The 26,018-nt window shown below is 46.2% G+C and overlaps 2 protein-coding genes across 2 annotated transcripts; both read left to right on the top strand.

Moving 5' to 3' along the window:
• The first annotated feature begins 6,256 nt into the window (after positions 1–6,256).
• On the top strand, positions 6,257–10,787 carry LOC140419876 (uncharacterized). The gene is made up of 2 exons (XM_072503918.1): positions 6,257–6,503; positions 9,157–10,787. The coding sequence occupies exon 2, from the start codon at positions 9,515–9,517 to the stop codon at positions 10,535–10,537; it is 1,023 nt and encodes a 340-aa protein (XP_072360019.1). The 5' UTR covers positions 6,257–6,503; positions 9,157–9,514; the 3' UTR covers positions 10,538–10,787.
• Positions 10,788–14,926: 4,139 nt separating this feature from the next.
• On the top strand, positions 14,927–18,014 carry LOC140419875 (uncharacterized). The gene has a single exon (XM_072503917.1). It carries the CDS (start codon positions 15,083–15,085, stop codon positions 16,916–16,918), a length of 1,836 nt encoding a protein of 611 aa, XP_072360018.1. The 5' UTR covers positions 14,927–15,082; the 3' UTR covers positions 16,919–18,014.
• The last annotated feature ends 8,004 nt before the right edge of the window (positions 18,015–26,018 follow it).

Raw genomic sequence — 26,018 nt, 5'->3', positions numbered from 1 at the left:
CCTTTCCAGGGAAGAGGTCTCAAAGGCCATGAATGAGCTGCAGCTGGGTAAAGCACCAGGAGCGGATGGCTGTGGGTGTGATTTTTATAGGGGGCTTGAGGACTTGTTGTTGGACCCATTGATGGGTATGTATTGTCACTCTTTTGACTCAGGGATGCTGCCATCGACTCTTCGGGAGGCTAATATCTCTTTGATTCTGAATGACCCAGAAAGTGTGCCTCTTATTGGCCAATATCTCTTTTGAATCTTGACTTCAAATTACGATCTAAAGTTTTAGCGAGAAGGCTGGAGGACATCCTTCCAACAATCGTACGGGGGAGGGGGGGAACCTGGGTTTATAAGGGTTTTCCAGTAACAATGTTGGACGGTTGCTGAATGTGATTCAGGCTTTTCAGAAATACACAGTGGATGGGCTGGTGATCTCCTTCAATGCAGAGAAAGCTTTTGCTCGAGTCGAATTGTCTGGTGCATACGGTTCGAGGCTTCGGAATCGGTGAGGATTATGTCGAGTGGATTCAATTGTTCGATTAAAGATAAAGTCGCCAAGGTCCCAGATGACCATCGGCTGCTTTCCCCTTTTAAGGGGTAGAGCTGACTGGTGGTGATTTAACCTGAGGATCAACACACCTCAAGCAAGAGACAAGGTTGAGAAGGTGGTGCCTTCATGAATAACCTCAGCCGGGAATTGAAGCCTCGCTCTGCATCACGAACCAGCTGTCCAAACAACTGAGCTAAACCGGCCCCTGTTATATTACAGGCTGGTCAGGGGCAGGGCTCATGGATGGTTTATAGTTGTCGTATTTGAGCTTCAGAGAGGGTCTCGACAAATAAATGTGTCAAGCTGAGGGAGCAAAGGATGTCAATGTCTTTAAGAGAGAGAGAGAGCTGGCCAAGCTTTCCAGAGTCTCCACCCTCCCTGGATTCACTTCCCTTCAGTTGCTGCAAGTCACAAATTGAAGGTCAGAATGAGAAAAGAAATGGAAAGGGGGAGAAAAGAAAGTGTTTTACTCACAGATGTTGGAGACAGGGAGAGGTTTCTAGTCTAATTTTGCTGTTTTTCAGTTAAAAGTGCAGTGTGTAGATTAGTGTATGATTGGCTGAAGCTGCCCCACCCTAATTGCTGAGAGGCAGTTATCTGGCAGTCACCTGAGGCCAGTTTAGGGGCACAAAGGTACACATTGTATTCTTCTCTTTGAAGTTTAAGTAGTGTGAGTCATCCTGAAGTCTGTATAAAAGACAGACAGAAAGCGCACTCAGTAAGCGCTGCGCAAGTCAAGGAGACACAGTCTGAGTGAGTGAGACACATCCAGAGTGGGAATTTGGAACTTGGTAATTTGGTGCAGTGAGGTAATTCGGTGCAGAGTGGGAGAAGGTGCTTTTTCCCTCCTGTTTTGTTCTCTCTCTTTCTTCTGGCCTGTAACTTTTAATCAGCAGGGAGAGAACCTGAGAGCATCTGAGACCCTCAGAAGGTAAGTTAGTGATTTTTCCTCATTTTTACTTTTATTACCTTTTCAAATTGTGTGTGGGGGGATGGGGACGGGAGGACGGGGGGATGGGGACGGGACACGGGGGGTGGGGGGGTGGGGGGAGACTGAAGTGACATCATAGAAAAGCTGTGACCCGATTGGCTGGTTGGGAATCTACACTAAATTAAAAAGATTAACCATTGGTAAACTAATTAAACATAATTACTTAATTATAATTTAGAGGGGTATCTAAGCCAGAGATCGGAGAGTACTGTATTTAGCTTTCACATTTATAGTAGAAATCTAGTGCTAGGAAACATATAGTTAACAGTAACTTTTAAAAAAACTTTTAAATTTAATTTACTAATTAATTGATGCAATGTCAATTAGAGGGGTGCAGTGCTCTGACTGTGAGATGTGGCAGGTTCCGGAGGCTTCCAGCGTCCCGGATAGCTTCATCTGCAGAAAGTGCACCCAACTGGAGCTCCTCACAGACTGCATGGTTCGGTTGGAGCAGCAGTTGGATGCATTTAGGAGCATGCAGGTGGCGGAAAGTGTCATAGATAGCATTTATATAAATGTGGTCACACCCAAGGTGCAGGCAGAGAAATGGGTGACCACCAGAAAGGGCAGGCAGTCACTGCAGGAATCCCTTGTGGTTGTCCCCCTCTTGAACAGGTATACCCCTTTGGATACTGTCGGGGGGGATAGCCTATCAGGGGAAAACAGCAGCAGCCAGAGCAGTGGCACCACGACTGGCTCTGATGTTCAGGAGCGAGGGTCAAAGCGCAGAAGAGCAATAGTCATAGGGGACTCTATAGTCAGGGGCACAGATAGGCGCTTCTGTGGACGTGAAAGAGACTCCAGGATGGTATGTTGCCTCCCTGATTCCAGGGTCCAGGATGTCTCCGAACGGGTAGAGGGCATCCTGAAGGGGGAGGGCAAACAGGCAGATGTCGTTGTACATATTGATACTAACGACATAGGCAGGAAGGGGCATGAGGTCCTGCAGCAGGAGTTCAGGGAGCTAGGCAGAAAGTTAAGACAGGACCTCTAGTGTTGTTATCTCGGGATTACTCCCTGTGCCACGTGCCAGTGAGGTTAGAAATAGGACGATAGAGCAGCTAAACATGTGGCTAAACAGCTGGTGTAGGAGGGAGGGTTTCTATTATCTGGACCACTGGGAGCTCTTCCGGGGCAGGTGTGACCTATATAAGAAGGACGGGTTGCATCTAAACTGGAGAGGCATAAATATCCTGGCCGCAAGGTTTGCTAGTGTCACACGGGAGGGTTTAAACTAGTATGGCAGGGGGGTGGGCACGGGAGCAATATGTCAGAAGCTGAGAGCATTGAGGGAGAACTAGGGAATAGGGATAGTATGGCTCTGAGGCAGAGCAGACAGGGTGAAGTTGCTGAACACAGCGGGTCTGGTGGCCTGAAGTGCATATGTTTTAATGCAAGAAGTATTACGGGTAAGGCAGATGAACTTAGAGCTTGGATTAGTTATTGGAACTATGATGTTGTTGCCATTACAGAGACCTGGTTGAGGGGAGGGCAGGATTGGCAGCTAAACGTTCCAGGATTTAGATGTTTCAGGTGGGATAGAGGGGGATGTAAAAGGGTGGCGGAGTTGCGCTACTGGTTAGGGAGAATATCACAGCTGTACTGCGGGAGGACTACGGGCAGTGAGGCTATATGGGTAGAGATCAGAAATAAGAAGGGTGCAGTCACAATGTTGGGGGTTTACTACAGGCCTCCCAACAGCCAGCGGGAGATAGAGGAGCAGATAGGTAGACAGATTTTGGAAAAGAGTATAAACAACAGGGTTGTTGTGATGGGAGACTTCAACTTCCCCAATATTGACTGGGACTCACTTAGTGCCAGGGGCTTAGACAGGGCAGAGTTTGTAAGGAGTATCCAGGAGGGCTGCTTAAAACAATATGTAAACAGTCCAACTAGGGAAGGGGCAGTACTGGACCTGGTATTGGGGAATGCGCCCGAATGAGTTTCAGTAGGGGAGCATTTCGGGAACAGCGACCACAATTCAGTAAGTTTTAAAGTGCTGGTGGACAAGGATAAGAGTGGTCCTCGGGTGAATGTGCTAAATTGGGAGAAGGCTAATTATAACAATATTAGGCGGGAAATGAAGAACCTAGATTGGGTTCTTTTGGAGGCTTTCAAGTGTCAGTTGAAAGGAATTCAGGACCGGCATTTTCCTGTGAGGAAGAAGGATAAATACTCCAATTTTCGGGAACCTTGGATAACGAGATATAGTAGGCCTCGTCAAAAAGAAAAAGGAGGCATTTGTCAGGGCTAAAAGGCTAGGAATAGACAAAGCCTGTGTGGAATATAAGGAAAGTAGGAAGGAACTTAAGCAAGGAGTCAGGAGGGCTAGAAGGGGTCATGAAAAGTCATTGGGAAATAGTGTTCAGGAAAATCCCAAGGCTTTTTACAAGTACAAAAAAAGCAAGAGGGTAGCCAGGGAAAGGGTTGGCCCACTGAAGGATAGGCAAGGGAATCTATGTGTGGAGCCAGAGGAAATGGGCGAGGTACTAAATGAATACTTTGCATCAGTATTCACCAAAGAGAAGGAATTGGTAGATGTTGAGTCTGGAGAAGGGTGTGTAGATAGCCTGGGTCACATTGAGATCCAAAAAGACGAGGTGTTGGGCGTCTTAAAAAATGTTAAGGTAGATAAGTCCCCAGGGCCTGATGGGATCTACCCCAGAATACTGAAGGAGGCTAGAGAGGAAATTGCTGAGGCCTTGACAGAAATCTTTGGATCTTCACTGTCTTCAGGTGATGTCCCGGAGGACTGGAGAATAGCCAATGTTGTTCCTCTGTTTAAGAAGGGTAGCAAGGATAATCCAGGGAACTACAGGCCGGTGAGCCTTGCGTCAGTGGTAGGGAAATTACTGGAGAGAATTCTTCGAGACAGGATCTATTCCCATTTGGAAGCAAATGGACGTATTAGTGAGAGGCAGCATGGTTTTGTGAAAGGGAGGTCGTGTCTCACTAACTTGATAGAGTTTTTCAAGGAGGCCACAAAGATGATTGATGCAGGTAGGACAGTGGATATTGTCTATATGGACGTCAGTAAGGCCTTTGACAAGGTCCCTCATGGTAGACTAGTACAAAAGGTGAAGTCACACGGGATCAGGGGTGAGCTGGCAAGGTGGATACAGAACTGGCTAGGTCATAGAAGGCAGAGAGTAGCAATGGAAGGACGCTTTTCTAATTGGAGGGCTGTGACTAGTGGTGTTCCGCAGGGATCAGTGCTGGGACCTTTGCTGTTTGTAGTATATATAAATGATTTGGCGGAAAATGTAACTGGTCTGATTAGTAAGTTTGCAGACGACACAAAGGTTGGTGGAATTGCGGATAGCGATGAGGACTGTCAGAGGATACAGCAGGATTTAGATTGTTTGGAGACTTGGGCGGAGAGATGGCAGATGGAGTTTAATCCGGACAAATGTGAGGTAATGCATTTTGGAAGGTCTAATGCAGGTAGGGAATATACAGTGAATGGTAGAACCCTCAAGAGTATTGAAAGTCAGAGAGGTCCCAGGGCAACACGGTAGCATTGTGGATAGCACAATTGCTTCACAGCTCCAGGGTCCCAGGTTCAATTCCGGCTTGGGTCACTGTCTGTGCGGAGTCTGCACATCCTCCCCGTGTGTGCGTGGGTTTCATCCGGGTGCTCCGGTTTCCTCCCACAGTCCAAAGATGTGCAGGTTAGGTGGATTGGCCATGATGAATTGCCCTTAGTGTCCAAAATTGCCCTTAGTGTTGGGTGGGGTTACTGGGTTATGGGAATAGGGTGGAGGTGTTGACCTTGGGTGGGGTGCTCTTTCCAAGAGCCGGTGCAGACCCGATGGGCCGAATGGCCTCCTTCACTGTAAATTTGATGAAAGGATCTCGGTGTACAGGTCCACAGGTCACTGAAAGGGGCAACACGGGTGGAGAAGGTAGTCAAGAAGGCATACGGCATGCTTGCCTTCATTGGCCGGGGCATTGAGTATAAGAATTGGCAAGTCATGTTGCAGCTGTATAGAACCTTAGTTTGGCCACATTTTGAGTAATGTGTTCAATTCTGGTCGCCACACTACCAGAAGGATGTGGAGGCTTTAGAGAGGGTGCAGAAGAGATTTACCTGGTATGGAGGGCATTATCTATGAGGAGCGGTTGAATAAACTCGGTTTGTTCTCACTGGTACGACGGAGGTTGAGGGGCGACCTGATGGAGGTCTACAAAATTATGAGGAGCATAGACAGAGTGGATAGTCAGAGGATTTTCCCCAGGGTAGAGGGGTCAATTACTAAGGGGCATAGGTTTAAGGTGCGAGGGGCAAGGATTAGAGTAGATGTACGAGGCAAGTTTTTTACACAGAAGGTAGTGGGTGCCTGGAACTCGCTACCGGAGGAGGTGGTGGAAGCAGGGACGATAGTGACATTTAAGGGGCATCTTTACAAATACATGAATAGGATGGGAATGGAGGGATACGGACCCAGGAAGTGTAGAAGATTGTAGTTTAGTCGGGCAGCATGGTCGGAACGGGCTTGGAGGGCCGAAGGGCCTGTTCACGTGCTGTACTTTGTTTCAGTCTGTGTGAAGATCAATTGCCATTTCCACAAAACCCGCGGTGATTGGCTGGAGGACCAGAGTTCTTCCGGTCCTCCACCTCTTCCCATTGGTCAATGCCTCAGCAGACAGGTCAGGGGTGAACCTTCCCTCGCACATGCGCATTCTCTCCTCACCCTCGGACATGCTCAAGTTCCGGTCCGGGGGGGGAATCACCGAGAGGCTTCTTGTTCTGGCCGGAGCAGTCAGCCGGTTGCCTGGAAACCTTGTCTCGAGGAGGGGGAAAACAATGAGTGAGGCGGAGGAAGGTTGTTGACCAATGGGAAGAGTTGATAAACCGCAAGGACTCTCTTCCACCATCCAATCAGCTCCCCCGTTGTCTGAACACGGAAGCTGGACACTGAGGAAACCTGGGGCTTTACACAGACTGAAAACCTCCTCCTGTCTCCAACATCTGTGAGTAAAACACTTACTTTTCTCCCCCTTTCCATTTATTTTCTCATTCGGACCTTCAATTGGTCACTTGCAGCAACTGAAGGGAAAGGTAGTGAATCCAGGGAGGGTGTAGACTCTGCAAAGCTTGGCCCAGGTCTCTCTCTCTCTTAAAGACATTGACAGCGTTTGCTCCCTCAGCATGACACATTTTTTGTCTGTGTAAAAGGATGGTCTCTTTCCTAATGTTCACAATTAAAGGGCTGGTTTATCAAGGAGCTGGCTAACATTCAAGGAGATAGTAAATTAATACCAGACAGAGACATGTCTCGTGCTGTTATATGGTACACATTAGATATATTATTTATGGTTCTGCAATAAAGTACAATCCAGTCATCTCTTCCCTTGGAGGGTTATTCATCTCTGGATTTCTCTTCCACATGGACCAGTGGGGTGTGGGGTCATTGAATATATTCACGGATGAGTTGGACAGATTTTTAATAAATTGTTATGTTTTACATCATTTTTAAAGAATGAATGCAACAGAGTAACAGGAAAAAATGGTGGCAAATGGGCACAGAATGGAACAAGAGATATTGCCAACATAAATCCAAGCAACACATTGCAGAATTAATTTGGAACAGGATATTTGAGGGACCAGAGCCTCGAGATGAAATGCCAGATCAATTGAAGAACCAGTTAACAGGTTAAAGTAGTGAGTGGGGAAAGAGGGTAAGATTATATAACAATTCAGTTTGTAAATCCAAAAATATCACAAACGGACTAACAGCATAATCAAATTAAAATGAACAACAGAACATAGATGACATAGAACTCCTGTAGTGCAGAAGGCCATTCGCCCCTTCACATCTGCACTGAGCCTCAGAAAGAGCATTTCACTGAAGCCCACTCCCCATCCTATCCTCATAACCCGGTGCATTGATCATGGTCAACCCACCTAACCTACACATCTTGGACACTAAGGGGCAAATTAGTGTGACCAATTCACTTTCGCTGCACAACTTTGGACAATGGGAGGAAAGTGGTGCAACCGGAGGAAACTCACAAAGACACAAGGAGAATGTGCAAACTCCACACAGACAGCCACCCAAGGCTGGAATTTAACCTGGGTCCCTGGCACTGAGGTAGCAGCATTAACCGCTATGCCCTACTCCCAGCTTAAGTTAAATTTAATTCACTCATGGAATGCCCAGGAGGAGCAAGTCAGTCAAATTGCAGCCTATGTATTTGAGATAGGAGTCCCATACTTTACCCAATGCATCAGACTCGGAATGAATTACAGACATTAAAAATTGCATGGAGATGCTTTCCATAATCAGCCTATGCCAGTTTTGGATCGAGGGAGACCTGACTGGTCTGCTTCTGTATTGAGCCAGATGAATGTTGGGCCCATCCTACCCCAATCCCTTATGAACCTAAGACGAGAGGCCAGTTGATGAAGCCTGATTTTCAGGAGACCATACCCTCCCTTAGCTCCTGGTGATTGGAGCTTAACAGACTTCAGGCGAGGTTTATTTTTGTTCCAGGTAGAGTCATAGATGTTTACAGCTTGTCCATGCCGCCCAGTTTCTATCACTAAGTTAGTCCCACTTGCCAGCATTTGGCCCATATCCCTCTAAACCCACCCTGCCCATGTAACTCTCTAACTGCTTTTTAAAGGACAAAATTGTACCCGCCTCTACCACTGACTCTGGAAGCCATTCCAGATGCTCACCACCCTCTGTGTGAAGAAACTTCTCCTCTGGTCTCATTTGTATCTCTCTTCTCCTATACCCTCTAGACTCCTCTACCTTGGAGAAAAGATGTTGACTATATAACTTATCTATGCTCCTCATTATTTTATAGACTTCTACAAGGTCACAACTAACCTTACCCGTCTCCAGGACCCTCTGGTAATCTATAAAGTTGTGGAAGTGAATGAGCACAGGCCTGGGATGAAAACTCCCTCAGTCTCAAAGACCGGATCCGATGCCCTTTCTAATTTAAAACACCCAGTCTTCACATCCAGCTTGAGAAAACGTGGCAGCAGGTCCTCGAAGAACCTAACCAGAACCTCACCCTCCACACCTTCTGGCAGGCCAACGACTCGGATGTTCTTTTTCTGACCCGGAGTCCTGCAAGTTCTCCATGACTCCACCACACCACTCAGCCGGTTTTCCAAGGATTGAATTCTTGCCTCCGCTGAGGAGTATCTTGCTCAACATTCAGAATTCTCTCCTCCGGATCATCGAGCCTCCTCATGGTGTTTTGCAGCTCAGCCTCATGAGCTCACAGATATTGAGTCAGCACACTCAGCCTCTGGTCAATAACACGGATAATGTCGCTGACAGAGATCGGCCAATGACCGCACAGAATAGATGAGCAGGCTCGATGGGCCAAATGGCCAACTGCAGCTCTTATTTGTTATGATCTCTATGCCTAGGACAGGAAGCAGTGAGCATGGATCTATCAATCAGCCTGAATCAGCACCTTCAGGAGAATTGGGAGGATGAATATTAGATACAGCAGAGTGAGAATGGAGGGAGAGTGTGTGGGATGGAGATTTACAGCTTTTGGGGAATGAGAGAGGAAAGAATGTTCTCTCGGAACTAGAATTGTCTGTTCTGAATTTCTATCCTGTACTGACCGTGATGTCTTTTGTAAATTGTTTTTACAGGATATTAGAAGAGGAGGAATTACAGACAGAAATCTCAAACTTCACATCTCGATCTGACTGAGTCTCTCAATTCCTTGGAACTGGATATCACCGGACTTTGAATCTGGAAGGAGAAATGTTTGCCTTTTCTGTCGGCTTCAAAAGATTTTAACCATCAATGTGACTGGGAAAGCACCGAGACACACACACCCGAGTGAGAGTGTTCCAGAGCACTGACTGTGGGAAGAGCTTTCACCAGTTACACAACCTGAAAATACAAAACACCATTTACAGCGGGGAGCGACCGTACACGTGTTCTGTGTGTGGACGAGGCTTCAACTGATTGCCCAACCTGAAGAGACACGAGGAGACCTAAAACATGGAGAAACCGTGGAAATGTGGGGACTGTGGGAAGGGATTCAGGGCTCCATCTGAGCTGGAAGCTCATCGGCGCAGTCACACTGGGGAGAGGCCGTTCACCTGCTCTGTGTGTGAGAAGGGATTCACTGTGTTATGCGCCCTGCGGACACACCAGCGAGTTCACACTGGGGAGAGGCCATTCAGCTGCTCTCAGTGTGAGAAGGGCTTCACTCAGATATCCAGCCTGCAGAGACACCAGCAAGTTCACACTGGGGAGAGGCCGTTCACCTGCTCTCAGTGTGGGAAGGTATTCACTCAATCATTCGACCTGCGGACACACCAGCGAGTTCACACTGGGGAGAGGCCGTTCACCTGCTCTGTGTGTGGGATGGGATTCACTGTGTTATGCGCCCTGCGGACACACCAGCGAGTTCACACTGGGGAGAGGCCTTTCACCTGCTCTCAGTGTGAGAAGGGCTTCACTCAGTTATCCCACCTGCAGAGACACCAGCGAGTTCACACTGGGGAGAGGCCATTCAGCTGCTCTCAGTGTGAGAAGGGCTTCACTCAGATATCCAGCCTGCAGAGACACCAGCGAGTTCACACTGGGGAGAGGCCGTTCACCTGCTCTCAGTGTGAGAAAGGCTTCACTGAGTTATCGAAACTGCGGATTCACCAGTGGGTTCACACTGGGGAGAGGCCATTCACCTGCTCTCAGTGTGGGAAGGGCTTCACTCAATCATCCGACCTGCGGACACACCAGCGAGTTCACACTGGGGAGAGGCCGTTCACCTGCTCTCAGTGTGAGAAGGGATTCACTCGGTTATCCAACCTGCAGTCACACCAGCGAGTTCACACTGGGGAGAGGCCGTTCACCTGCTCTCAGTGTGAGAAGGGCTTCACTCAATCATCCAGCCTGCAGTCACACCAGCGAGTTCACACTGGGGAGAGGCCGTTCACCTGCTCTCAGTGTGAGAAGGGATTCACTCGGTTATCCAACCTGCAGAGACACCAGCAAGTTCACACTGGGGAGAAGCGTTAACCTGCTCTTAGTGAGGGATGGGTTTCAGATATCCATACACCCTGCAGGAACACTAGCGAGTCCACACCTGGAAGAAGTCATTCACCTGCTCTGAGCAGGGGAGACATTCAATGATCCGTCCCAACTACGGAGACACTAGAGAGTTAATTCTGGGGAGAGACCATTCATCTGCTCTCAATGTGGGGAGGGGTTTTGTGATTCATCACACCTGTTGTGACTCCAACAAGTTCACAATAAATTACAGATGTTGGCTCCGTTGTTATTGTTTCTGCTCTCACTGACATCCAGGACTGCATTTTGTTCATTCTGACATCTGGTGAATGGTGATGATTGGAGGGTTTCTTTCTGCTGGACCGGCCGGTCTAACACCTCTGCCTCCGGTGGGCTGACCATTTTTGAGCCTCGTTGCGATTACCTGGTTCCAAGTTTGACGAGGAGCACAGAATGAAAAGGTCTTTGCACGTTGGAAGATATTTAGTTCCCAAAGCAGCCACGTTGCCATGAAGATGGGCTATGGTGGTTACAGGGTTCTTTTGCCTAATTTATCTGGGTGTTTCTCGCAGAAGGAGACTGTCATGGTATGAGGGGCAAGTTGTCTGTGGTAGATTGGGAAATTACAATAACCATATCACTGAAAGTGGCAACGCAGGTGGATAAGGAGCTAAGAAGGCAGACGGCATGCTTGTCTTCATTGGTCGGGGCATTGAGTATAAAAATTGGCAAGTCATGCTGCAGCTGGATAGAACCTTAGTTAGGCCACACGTGGAATATTGCCTACAATTCTGGTCACCACATTACCAAAAGGATGTGGAGGCTTTGGAGAGAGTACATAGGAGGTTTACCAGAATGTTGCCTGGCCTGCAGTGTATCAGCTGTCAGGAGAGGTTGGATAAATTTGGATTGTTTTCACTAGAGCGTCGGAGGTCGAGGTTGATAAAAGATTACAAAATTATGAGTGGCACGGACAGAGTGGATAGTCAGAAACTTATTGCCAGGTTGTAAAAGTCAATTACCAGGTGACATGGGTTTAAAGTGCAAGGGGCAAAGATTAGCCGTGATGTGCAAGGGACGTTTTTTACACAGAGGGTGGTGAGTGCCTGGAACTCACTGCCGGAGGAGGTGGTGGAAGCAGGTACGATAGTGACGTTTAAGAGGCATCTTGACGAATACATGAATAGGATGGGAATAGACGGATACAGACCCTGGAAGCACAGAAGGTTTTAGTTTAGTCAGACATCCTGATCCAAGCAGGCTTGGTGGGCCGAAGGGCCTGTTCCTGTGCTATCCTGTCCTTTGTTCTTTGTATGACGATAGACAATAGACAGGCAACCACTCGCATTTTATTTACATAAAATATAGATTCCTTTCAGAAGCAAAAGTGAAGCTATTGTGGCTAACAAGAAAAGTTAAAGATTCTATTAGATCAATGGAGGACACAATATAGTCGTGAGCCTGAGGATTGGGAACTTGTTTTAGAATTCAGCAAAGGAGGACCAAGAAACTGATAAAGAGAAAATAGAATATGAGAGCAAACTGCGGAGAACTGGAAAAGCTCCTATAGGAATGTGAAAAGGAAAAGATTCGCAAAGACCAATGTGGGTCCATTCCAGACAGAGACAGGAGAGTTTATAATGGGGAATAAGGAAATGACCGAGAAACTAAACAATTTGTGTCTGTCTTCATGGAGGAAGATACAGAAATTGTCCCAAAAACACGAGAGAACCAAGGGGACTAGTGAGCACGAGGAACTGCAAGAGATTAGTGTGAGTGAAAAAGTAGTACTGGAGTAAATAATGGGAGTGAAAGTTAATAAATCTCCAAAAGCTGCTGCTCTACATCCCAGAGTGTTGAAAGAGGCGGCTGTAGAGATAGTGGATACATTGGTGATCACCTTTCACTATTATATAGATTCTGGAATGGTTGCTGCAGATTGGAAGGTGGTAAATGTAACCCCAATATTTAAGGAGGGAGAGAGAAAACGGGGAACCACAGACCCATTAGCCTGACATCAGTAGGAGGGAAAATGCTACAATCTATTATAAAGGATGTGATAACAGACGGATTAGGAGCAGGAGTAGGCCACTCGGCCCCTCGAGCCTGCTCCACCATTCAATAAGTTCCCGGCTGATCTGATTGAAACCTCAACTCCACAGAGGCTCCTTCGAAAATACATCTTGGGAGATCGTAATAATATTCTTTATTATAATCATCTTTATTATTGTCACAAGTAGGCTTACATTAACACTGCAATGAAGTTACTGTGAAAATCCCTGAGTCGCCACACTCCGGCACCTGTTCGGGTACACCGAGGGAGAATTCAAAATGTCCAATTCACCAAACAAGCACGTCTTGTGGGAGGAAACCAGAGCACCCGGAGGAAACCCACACAGTTTTCGGGAGAATGTGCAGACTCCGCACAGACAGTGACCCAAGCCGGGAATTGAACCCAGGTCCCTGGAGCTGTGAAGCAACAGTGCTAACCACTGTGCCTCCATGCCGCTGTGTCAGTTATGGGGAACAAGGAAATGGCAGAGGAGTTAAACAGATATTTTGAATATCCCATTAATACTAAAGAATACGGAAGGAGCAATTAAATACCATCACTGGAGAAGTTGTATTGGACAAACTAATGGGGATAAGATAAGTCCCCTGGATGGCTACATCCTAGGATCCTAAAAGAAATGGCTACAGAGATAGTGGATGCATTGATTGTAATTTTCCAAAAATCCTTGGATTCTGGAGAAGTACCAGAGGATTGGAAAACTGCCAATGTGACAACCCCCGATTCAAAATGGGAGGGAGGCAAAAAATGAGACACTATAGGACAATTAGACTAACATTTATTGTTGAAAAAAATGTTGGAATCAATTATTAGGAAGTAATAGGAGCACATTGAGAAAATCATAATCTAAACAAGCAGAGTCAGCATGGCTTTGTGAAAGGGAAACCGTGTCTGACTAATTTATCAGAGTGTTTCGAGGAAGTTTCAACCAGAGTGGATAGAGGGGGACCAGTAGATGTGTTGTATTTAAACTTCCAGAAGACCTTTGACAAGGTACCTGTAGAAGCCAAGTATTTCAAATACAACTCGTATAGGTAAAAGATAGCTGTTTAAGCATAAATGTTGAGCCCCAGTTTTTAATACCCATTTATACAGCATAATTCACTTTTACTGAAGTCCGTTGTTCTGGCAAATGCATATTTTCAAAGACAGTGTGACATTAAAACAGCAAGATAATTTGACACTGCTTGTGCTAATTGTCAAGGACAGGGACTGAATACACAGCAACATTGTTCACAATGCAGATAACAGCTGGGCCAAAAAAGCTGATGTTGCACATTGAAGATGGACGGCTTGCCATCAAATCAAATGTGTTTGAGTCTAACCCAAACCAATTAGGATTATATTGGGGTGTAATTAGACGACTTAAGACAGATATGAAAGTGTATAACTAAAAAGTTTCTCCCGGCCATTTTAGCTTAGGTTGGGTTTTGTTGTCTTTGTGAGTATTGTCTTTGTAGGTTAGGTTTAGTTTTTAGTGTGTTGTCTGTGGTGTATTGTCTTTGGGGGTGTGTTGTGCTGTGTTGTCTTTCTGTTAGTTTAGTGTTTTTTTTGCCTTTGATTCTAGTCTCCATTTTAGTTTATGTCTTTTGGGGGTTGTCAGTTTAACAGTCTGTGTCAGTGATGTTAGTCCACTTTTGACTTTGAGTTTGAGTTTAGCTGAAGATTAGCTTTCTCTCTCTCTTCATGTTTCATTGCCAGACTTTGACCTTTTAAAAGTTACTTTCGAGCTGTCTGCCTCAGCAAAGAAAGATAATGTCTGTAATTCTCTGAAAGCTTCGAATTGTCTACGAATTGCCTTTTAAATGACTTTCAAATTGTAATCAAGCGACTACAAATAAAACAATTCTTTTTGGCACCTGAGGAGTTTATACTGCAAATTTCTGCTGAGTTCCAGTATTCGCAAAGTGCTACTGATAACCGAATAGCAGAGATGATATAAATTCCTTCAACTTTACACAGTCGAATAATACAAGGAATCGAACAACTTAACACAGTCTACAAATATTACAAATCTTACAACTTGTCGTATTGCGCCAGGACTTGATTCATCAACTAAACTTCCCCCAAACTTGGCGTAGTTCAACAGGTTAAGATTCCTATAAATTAAAGATTTCTTTTAATTGGCGTAGTCAGGCAGTCGGGGGGGAGTACTGAGGACGACCTTCGGAGGCCCAGGTGATGACGGAAAGCTTCGAAGATAATCGGAGGAGGTCGGGAACCTTCGGGAAGCTTCGGAGATAATCGGAGGAGGCCCAGAAGACAGCCGGAACCCACGGCTAGACTGGGGTAAGAAATATCTTTTTCACCCATTAAAAGTCTTAAAGCCGCATCAATCAGTACTTCGACCCTTGAAAAGAACATTTTTTATAGACTGTTAAATAAATCAAGTGCCAGTCGGTCGGTCAGACTATCAGGCGTGACTGGAAGATTAGTCACTGCAGTAACTAAAATAAAACGGCAGTCAGCGATCAAGAAAAGTTATGGCTGATCCTAATCAAAGTGTAGATTCAGAGCCTTTAGCAGACAGAAAATTACTCCCCACTACATCCAAGGGGGGTGCTGGAATACCAGATGTTTCTGTTGAAGATATGTTGGGGGATTTTAGATCTTTCATTCGTAGACAATTTGGACTGTCTGAAGTTGCTACAAAAATTGAATCAAAATATGATATCCCCAAAGGACAGTGGTCCCTTGATAATATCAAGAAGGCATGGGGTAAGACCACACGGTTAAACGGTGGAAGACGTATGAAATGGTCTTTTGCAGTAATGGCACAGCTCCAAAAACATCAAGAGACAATTGCTAAAATTAAATTTGATCATGAGTATAGGTCCACTAAAGACCAACTAATTGCAGTTGTTGAAGAATTGCGAGATGCAAAATCCAAACTTGAGCATTATGATGAAATTAGAACAGATTTGCAAAATAAAACCTCTGAACTCCAGCAGTTATCTGTTCAAATCGGAGAATTTCAAAATCAAGTTTTTAAAGTGGAGTCAAAATACCAACAGTTGCAATTAAATACTGAACGAAGTGATGATGAGTATAGGTCGACTAAAAAACAACTAATTGCAGTTGTTGAAGAATTGCAAGATGCAAAATCCAAACTTGAATATTATGATGAAATTAAAACAGATTTGCAAGTTGCAAAATCCAAACTTGAGCATTATGATGAAATTAAAACAGAATTGCGAGATGCAAAATCCAAACTTGAGACAGATTTGCAAAACAAAACCTCTGAACTTCAGCAGTTATCTTTTCAAATAACAGAATTCCAAAATCAAGTTGTTAAAGTGGAGACAAAATACCGACAATTGCAATTAAAAACTGAGCAAATTGAACTTGAAAATTGCAAGTTAATCGAAGAAAGATGTGTTTTAGCTGAACACTGCAAAATTTCTGTGCAGAAATTTGAACAAACAGCACGAACTCAGAAAGCAGCCCAAGCGCCCCACCTAGTGGCACAATCGGCAATTGCACAGCCAAGAACAAATGTCACGAATAAATCAGTTCCTTTGTCAGATGAATCAGACGAAGATAGTGTTCAAATCCAGCCCATGTTACCTGCTGCTCCAGCGGCGGCTGTTGCAGCACCTGCAGGAATATCAGCAGTAACTACAATTTCACCACCAGCGCTAGAGCAAACATGTACCCTTGCTCCATTAAAATCACGTAAGGAAATACCACAATGTTTTTTCTGTGGTAGAGTAGGACACTGGATGGCAAAATGCTATCAAAAACAACGGATGGATTCGAGAGATGATAATGAAGTAGACAATGTTCACTACAATACATTTCCACCTCATGGTCAACCATGTAACACGTACCAACAAGACACACCCAGTTTGGCTTCTGGTCAGCAACACTGGCTAAGCAACTACAACCATGGTTTGCTTTTACAGTTAATCAACAACAGTATCATAATAGCCCAACTGTTTACCAGGGGTCTCTGTGTGGATGCGCTGATTGAGCTCTCTGATGAGAATGCTGACTGGAAACTCAGCTTCAATGAGTTCTTGAACTGCCTGAATCCTGGTTTTGTCCCTCCTGAGAAAAAATGTGCCTTGGAAGATGAAACCTATGAGGATGGAGCTGAGACTACAGTGGAGTGTAACCGATGTGTCTGTGCCTGCGGCAACTGGGTGTGTACTGCTATGACCTGCGATGGTAAAAATAAGGACCTCCCTGAACAGCAGCCACAAACGACTGCAGATGATGAGATGACTGAGGAGGATTGGACAAAATACGTTCATGAACTCAACAAGCATCAGGAGACTGCTGAGAAGGCTAAGAAAGTGAACGTAAAGGACATCTAAAAATATAGGGTTTGGAAGAGAAACAAAGTTGATTATTTTTTTGAACCTGTTTCTCTTCATTCAACCGATCAGTAAACAATTGGAACTTCAACAATCACTACTAAATATATATACACATTATAAACCGTATTTTTGGGCTGTGTGTTGGGGATGAAGGGAGTCCTTGGTTTTATTCGAACAGACTTCTTGTGATGTACTGTAATGTTAAACAAGAGTTTAGTATAAGAGCTAGCCATAAATGGTAAATTGTTGGTTTGAATTGCAACAGCTACATAGTCCTGTGATGAAAGATGGTGAAAAACATATCCCCTTGTCTTTTTTCGTTACCCACATTCCTCTGCATTACACACACAACCAGAAGAGTCTGAACTTCTGGACCAAAGGTCTAGATTCTAGATTAAAGTTTCCAGTGAGTCCTAAAATTCGCAGTGCAACTTAGTGATGGATAGATTTCTTATTCGATCACAAAGAATTGTGGATATAGAGAGACCTTCAGATGGCAGCGTTCATCGACATGGGGCCAAAGTTGTGGTGTCATTTCCTGATGCTCTTTGATAACCAAATCCTTCAATTAACCCAGAATTCTGCCACCAAAAGACCTTTGATGGAAGCAAGTTAACGAGAAAAATTATGTGATTCAAATAATATTTTGTATATCTAAAATTTACCTGCCCATTATAATGTCCTTGATACAAATTTATAAAGCAATTCAAAAAAACTTGCGAGGTCTGTTTGGCTGACTTTGGATCCCTTCAGTTTAGATGCTAGAGTTTGACTGGAATTTTCCAGCCCCTTCACACCAACGGGATCTTCCAGTCCCGCCCAAGTGAAAGCAGATTTCAATGACTCACTGGCAGGGGTTCTCCCGCGAGGGTGTGGGGAGCCTGGAAATTCCAGCCCATGTTTTGTTTGTTGATGCTTATAAACATAGTGAGATGGGAGTTCCATCTGCCTGACCATTGCACTGCTATCCCAAATAAATACTTCAGGCCTGCCTTACTTTTGGAGAGTTTCAGCCTGGCACAACGCACAGAAAGGGAGGCGAAGAAAAACTTGGTAGGCTACAAGTTCCTGGAATCTACAGTACCTCACAAAATGTTAAGGCATGAGATAAGAACCCATGGAGTTGGAGGTAGTATATTGACATGGATAGAGAATTGTCTAATGAGCAGGAAACAGCGAGTGGGGATAAGGGGTTCTTTTTCAGATTGGTGGCCTGTAACCAGTGGGGTTCCATGGGGCAGTGTTGGGACCACAACTGTGTACAATTTGTATTAATGACTTGGAGGAAGGAAGCGAACGTACTGTGCCCAAATTTGCAGACAATACAAAAATAGGTGGAAAGGCAAGTTGCGAGGGGGATACAAACGGTTTGCAAAGAGATATTGAGAGGTTAAGCAAGTGGACAAAAAGTTGCCACATGGAGCATAATGTGGGAAAATGTGAAGTTCATTTTAGAAGGGAGAACAAAAGAACAGTATTATTTAACTGGAGAAAAACTGCAGAAAGTTGCAACACAAAGGGACTTGGGGAACTTGTGCATGAAACACAGAAAGCTAGCAGACAGGTGCAGCAGGTAATCAGGAAGGCTAATGGAATGTTGGCCCTGATTCCAAGTATAAGAGTCGGGAAGTCTTGCTGCAGCTGTACAAGGTGCTGGTGAGACCACATCTGGAGAACTGAGAGCAGTTTTGATCCCCTTATTTAAGGAAATATATTATTTCATTGGAGGCTCTTAAGAAAAGGTTCACGAGGATGATCCCAGTTATGGAGGGATTGTCTTCGGGGCAAAGGTTAAACAGGTTGGGACTCATTGGAATTTAGAAGAATGAGAGGTGATCCCATTGAAACATACAGGATTCTGAAGGAGCTTCACAGGGTAAATGCTGAGAGGATGGTCTACACCTGGACCAAGGGGTACCAATATCCTGGGGGGTAACTTTGCTAATGCTCTTTGGGAGGGTTTAAACTAGTTCAGCAGGGGCTTGGGAACCTGAATTGTAGCTCCAGTATACAGGAGGTTGGGAGTAGTGAGGTCATGAGTAAGGTTTCAAAGTTGCAGGAGTGTACCAGCAGGTAGGAAGGTGGTTTAACGTGTGTCTTCTTCAATGCCAGGAGCATCCGGAATAAGGTGGGTAAACTTGCGGCATGGGTTGGTACCTGGGACTTCGATGTTGTGGCCATTTTGGAGACATGGATAGAGCAGGGCCAGGAATGGTTGTTGCAGGTGCCGGGGTTTAGATATTTCAGTAAGCTCAGGGAAGGTGGTAAAAGAGGGGGGGGGGGGTGTCATTGTTAGTCAAGGACAGTATTACCGTGGCAGAAAGGACGTTTGATGAGGACTCGTCTACTGAGGTAATATGGGCTGAGGTTAGAAACCGGAAAGGAGAGGTCACCCTGTTAGGGGTTTTCCATAGGCCTCCGAAAAGTTCCAGAGATGTGGAGGAAAGGATTGCAAAGATGATTCTGGATAGGAGCGAAAGCAACAGGGTAGTTGTTATGGGGGATTTTAACTTTCCAAATATTGACTGGAAACGCTATAGTTCAAGTACTTTAGAGGGGTTTGTTTTTGTCCAATGTGTGCAGGAGGGTTTCCTGACACAGTATATAGTGTAGCCACTTAAAATGGCTAACTCCCGATTAGAATGGCCAAACCCCGATTTAAAATGGCGAACGGAAGAGACTGATAGGAAAATCAGCCAACAGGACTCAAACAGACAGCTGCAGGTAAAACAGTGTATTCGCCTCTGGGGAAGCCAGGCCGAATCGATACCTGCAGCCATCAACATCACAACACCACAGCCATCTGCATATTAATCAGCCATCCCCGGGAACAATTGCTACAAAGTAGCAACACAAAGCCGACCCAGACCTTTCGGCGCCAGCAGGATCTGACACAAAGAGAGGTAAACGACCACCCCTCGATCAAGGAATTGCTCCAGTATTGGAGACATTGAACCAAGTGATTGGGACCAAGTCCAATCACTTGGAACCAGGTACAAGATCCGCCCCGAGAGGTGGGAAGCCCCTGGGGACTATAAGAATAGGGGCCAAGTTCAACTTGACCCTTCTCCTCCTGTCAGCACCCTTCGAAACCCTTCTGCAAGATAACGTAAGTTTTACTCCAGCGATCGCTACCAGATAGACACTCCTGACTATCGACCTGTACCAGCTTTTGATTCCTGCAGGCTCAGAACCCATTCGAAGGCCATTTGTTTCCCTGACCTGGTGGGCCATTTCCAAAGTTACGTATTGGCCTGTTAGTTGTAGGAAGTAGTTTAGCAGTAGATTTAATGTATAAGTATTAATTGCTGTATATAATAAATGAGCATTGATTTAACTCTTACTAAGCGGTGTGTTGGATTATTAATCATTACTCTGACTTGAACCACGTGGCGGTATCAGAAAGATACCTGGCGACTCATGAGCAAAGGTGACAGAATAAGAATAAGTAAACTAAGGCTAAAATTAGCAACATTTTTGGCGACATCCTGATGGGATCGATCTAGAAGTGGAAAACCACTCCGGGAGAACCCAAGAAATTTGAATTAGAAACCAATTGGAAACAGACAACCACAAGTGTTCAAGCGGTTCTGATTAATAGTCATAATTCGGAAGTGTGTGTATGCATGCGTAACTAACAGGGCTATAAGGTAAAACTGATCGATTTTTGTTGCGTCAAAACTGTTGGAAGTCTGTATTTTCGGAAATTAGCGAACGCCGTACCCGCATCCACAACACCGCCTTAGCCCCCTGTTCCAAATTTAAACGAAGCAGTCGGATAGGAAAGATGACCATGCAGGCAATGCAGCGCCTCATGAACCCTGAGGAATTTGCGACCAGCAGCAGTAGAGTGGGACAGTGTCCCATTTGGGAGGAGGAAATCCGGAAATACCTCAAAGGCAAAGGATGGCCCCTGTGGAATGATTTCTGCGATAATGAGGAATCAGGTCCCGGACGTATAGGGCATACTTGGTGGGAGAACCTGAGCGAGATACACAAAAAGACCTTGGGAAAAGTTCGCAAGCCGATGGCAATCGTGTCTTGTTTTGCACAATTGCGAGGCATATAGGAGGTTGTCAAGACGCTCCGCAAAGAAGTTGAGGGCATACATCGGATGAGTAAAGTCGATGTATGCAAAGTTGAAAAAGAGAAATTAGAATTAAGGAGGGAATTGGCAGCAAAGGATGAAGAGGTGGCTGAAGCCAAACGGGGTCACCAGTCTTGTCTGGCGCATTTAAGCAGTTTCCAGTCACAATATGAAAAGGCCTATCAGGACACGCAATGTGCAGTCCTGGTAAGAGAAGAGACAGAAAAACAGGTAGAGATGCTACAGAAACAGTGTAGTGATCTCACGGCAGCATTAAGAGCACTCCACGCTGCCACCACAGAACAAAGACAGAGCACCGTAGATCACGCAAAATGCCGGAAGCAGATTGCAGAGCTGCAATCACTGCTTTCTGTGCAAAAAGGTTTTCAGGACACCTTTGATGGAAAAGTTAGACCAGGAAGACGGCCCTGATTGGGAAGAGTTACATGAAACAGCGCAGAGATATGTTCAGGGAACATGTGCGCAGGGAAAGCCCCAGAGGAGAAAAGCACCCCGACAATCCACACAGAAGATAGTTCCGGCTCCAATGAACCCTGTAACCACCCACCGCACAGCCACATCGGACGATGCGGAATATTTATATTCCACCCCACTTAACAGTGACCCAATTACGGGACGCGTGAGAGAAGATCACACCGTTCCTCCCCAGCTCAGACTCCCACCATTTCTTTGCCACAGTTAGACGCCAGGCCCACATGTACGTCCTGGATGAGAGAGAGCATGTAAAGCTCATGGTTCTAAGTTTAGATCCGTCGGTAGCAGCAGCAGCCCTTCCCGACCCACAGAATGTAGGAGGAGGCACCCTTGCAGAAATGCATACCACGATCCTGGATGCGATCGGGTATAACCGGGGTGACCCCGTAGATGGCCTCAATAAATGCAGGCAGAAGAAATCTGAGCACCCCACAGCGTTCGCTGGACGCCTGTGGATTCACTTCGCAGCCGTTTTTGGAGACTTAGACCGTGCCCATTTGTCCCCAGACAACATGGCCAAATGGACCCGCACCCTTATCTCCCATGCCACAGATGCAGGACAGAAATCCTGTACTAGTTATGATCCCTCGGAGGAGGCCCATAATGAGAAATGGGTGGTGAAAAGATTGTTCCGTGTTTGGGAGCAATCTGTTCAGAGCAAACCCACCGTTAAAAACACCGAGGAAAAGCAAGCCGCCGCAGAGATACAGGCAGTGAAAATAACACACCAGAACCCCGCATGGGTAAATGAGGGAAAGAACAGCCCCCCACCCAAGTCACAAGAGTGTTACAATTGCGGACAGTTGGGACATTTCGTGAAAGAGTGCAATGCCCCTAAAAAGCCAGAGAGCCCAACAGACAGGCACTCTGATTAAGAAATGACAGAGCCCATCCATAGCTTTAGCACCCGTTCGGATCAGAAGGACTTGACCGGAACGAACTGACGGTGTACGGGCTCACTCAGTTGTGTCTGCGAGACACCCTTTGGGATAGGTCAGGACAACCCGTAGTTGCAGCAAAGATTCGGGGACAGCCTATCGAATTTCTTTGGGACACAGGAGGGTCCCGCACCACCATAAATTCCTCCACCCTATTTCAAAAGGACACATGGCCCACTACAGCCACTATCGCCCTCAGCGGCTTTACAGGCCACTCACAGCAGGAACACATCACAGCCCCTGTACCCATTCAAATCGGAACCATCACCACCAAACACCCCGTAGTTTTAGTTGACCTGCCCCACACAGCAGAACACATTCTGGGAATTGATTTCATGAATTCCCATAATCTTTCATTCGATCCAGTCAACCAGTGTGTCTGGAAGATGGCGAAATCCGCAAGAGCCCCCCCGCAACACTCATCATAGGAGAGTATATGAACAAAATTAGTGCCTTCGGCGAATTTTGGTTCAACCCGACCACACTTAGCACGGACAAGCAGGTTAGGGCAGTTCTGCAAAAGAACAGGGCAGCATTCGCGACCCACAAGCATGACTGTGGACGGATGACTGGCTCCGTACAAGTAACAGGACCTGACCCTCGACCCCAGAAACAGTACGGATTTCCCCAAGAGGCAGAGGGAGAAATCTCAAAAGTAATGGAGAGCTTATTAGAGCAGGGCGTACTTAGATCAGTATCCTCCACTAATAATGCCCCGATTTGGCCAGTGAGAAAGCCCGATGGATCATGGCGACTGACCATCGATTATCGGGAACTCAACAAAGTCGCCCCACCGTAGCAACAAGTCCTGAGACCATGCTTAAGCAGGGACTCAATTCCCGATAGTTTACGGTTTTGGACGTCAGTGATGGATTCTGGTCCATTCCATTGGCAAAGGCGTGCCAGTACAAATTTGCCTTCACCTTTAAAGCACAGCAGTACACGTGGACATGCCTGCCACAAGGATTCCACAACTCCCCCTCCATTTTCCACCGACAGCTGGCAAATGGTTTAGCCAAATTCTCTCGCCCCGAATGTCTCGTACAGTATGTAGATGACCTACTACTGTAGACAGACACCAAGGAAGAGCACATTGAGCTTCTGTCCGAACTCCTGGAACTATTACATTCAATTGGTTGTAAAGTCAACCCCAAAAAGGCCCAGATTTTGGAAGAAAAAGTGATATATTTGGGAACAATTATCACGCACGGTAAACGCGAGATCGAGCATAAAAGGATTGACTCGATTGCTAAATTGCCCCTTCCCCATATCGTTTCAGCCCTCCGGCCGTTTTCCGGACTGGTTGGCTACTGCCGAAACCACATTGACGGTGTCGCCAGAAAGGCAGCACCCCTCTCAGACCTCCTAAAGAAAGGAGACCCCTGGGAATGGCTTCCGCAGCATACAGATGCTGTGGACTCTTTAAAACAGGCACTCATAGCAGCCCCCGCACTACTAGTTCCGGACCCGCTTTCCCCTTACGCTATAGAGGTAGCGACCACAGACCGCACCCTTTCGGCCGTGTTCCTCCAGGAACGGCACGACCAGTTAAGGCCCGTAGCTTACGCCTCACGACTTTTAGATGCTGTGGAGCAGGGATTTTCAGCCTGTGAGAGGCACCTGCTCGCAGTTTTCTGGGCAGTCCAGTATTTTTCATACATTACCGGACTGAACCCCATCACAATTCTCACCGAACACACCCCCACCCAGCTTTTACTGGACGGACAACTCAAGGACGGTACCGTCAGTCAAATAAGAGCAGCTAGATGGACCCTTCTCTTGCAGGGATGGGACATCACTGTGAAAAGGACAAAGATACACACCTATTTAGCCGACAATTTACAATACCCCGGAACCTCCCATGACTGTGAGATTATCTCTCGACACCACAACACAGGCCCCTTTATCGCTAAAACACCCCCCAGAAAGATAGAGAATTCAACTCCGAGCCCCCCGCACACGGACACGTGTGAGCCCTTAAAGATTTATGTGGATGGATCTTCCACGGTCTTGGATGGGAAACGCATAACAGGTTGCGGTATCTATGTCGAGGACGTGCAGGAACGCGCCCTCGAGGAAATATCGTTAAAACTACCCGGACACTTAGGCGCGCAGGCAGCAGAGCTCGCGGCCATCGTATATATATAGTTGAACACCCAGATTCCTTCCCCAGCCCAGCAGACATATACTCCGACAGCCTCTATGTCTGTAACAGCCTTACGGAATTTCTGCCCCTGTGGGAAGCAAGAGGATTTGTTTCCGCAGACGGAAAACCCCTCCCCTCAGCCCCATTGCTCCGTAATATTTTAGAAAAAGCCCAGAACAGGACTTTTAGAATCATCAAAGTCCGCAGCCACCATCGTTCCTCCCTGCCTGGAAATGTAAAAGCCGACGCACTGGCTAACGCAGGTTCCAGACATGGGTATTTTTGGAAACCCCCTGAAAGCGCGCAGTGAGTGCAGTTCAGGTCTCACAGACAAAGATCGAGGATCTAGTGGAGGCCCAGAAGCAGGACACCAATCTCAAGGAGATTGTAAAGGGAAACTATCCAGCTCCCGATGAGAGATTTAGAAATACACTGACCACACATGACGGTGTGGTGTGAAAGGACACCCTTTATGTGGTTCCTGAACAGGACAGGAACCAATTGATTTACTTGTTCCATGACGGTCATGGACATCAGGGAATCGATCCCACTACAGCCCATCTCAAGCAGCTTTGTTGGTGGCCGAATATGAAGGAAGATGTAAACCATTACAGAGAAAATTGTCTTATCTGCGCCCAGAATAATCCGGACAGATATGCCAAAATGGCCCAACTCAGCCACACCCGACCTGTTAATGGTCCCTGGATTAACCTCCATATTGATTTTATAGGACCATTGCCCCCTTGCAGGAATGGCTATAAATATGTACATGTGGTCATAGACACATTTACAAAATGGGTGGAAGCATTCCCAGCCCACACAAACACTGCAAAAACCACATCCAAGATTTTGACCCACCACATGTTTACAAGATTGGGACTCACCCGCACATTGAATCCAACCAAGGTTCCCATTTTACGGGACGTGTCATGCAGAACGTCCTCACGATATTTGGCATCATCCAAAAATTCCACATAGCATACCACCCACAGTCGAGTGGTATCGTGGAGTGCATGAATCGGACCCTAAAAACCACCCTCAGAAAAATGGTCCAGCAGAACAACACCACTTGGGACTCAGTCCTCCCTTTTGCGCCGATGTTTTGCGTAACACTATTTCTACCTCCACAGGTTACACCCCACACACCCTCATGACCGGACGCCCCATGCAAGGCACAGAATATTTGTTAGGTTTGGACCTGACCAGCCCCGAAGTGACGGCCCTCACACACGAGAAAGCCGTGGAGCAATTGTTGCAAATGTTAAAACGGCTCAGCTAGCAGCCGCAGTAAAATTGGGCACCAAGAAGAAACAGAGCAAGGCTTATTTCGACAAGACAGTGCATGCGACTGAGTACAGTATCGGACAGCAAGTGATGCTTTCTGTATATAACCCCAGCACGTTCCTGTCACCAAAATACTCGGGTCCGTAT

Source organism: Scyliorhinus torazame, chromosome 5, assembly GCF_047496885.1.
Source record: "Scyliorhinus torazame isolate Kashiwa2021f chromosome 5, sScyTor2.1, whole genome shotgun sequence".
NCBI lineage: Eukaryota > Metazoa > Chordata > Chondrichthyes > Carcharhiniformes > Scyliorhinidae > Scyliorhinus > Scyliorhinus torazame.
Note: the sequence above shows the minus strand (reverse complement) of the source record. Positions and strands in the feature narration are given on the sequence as shown.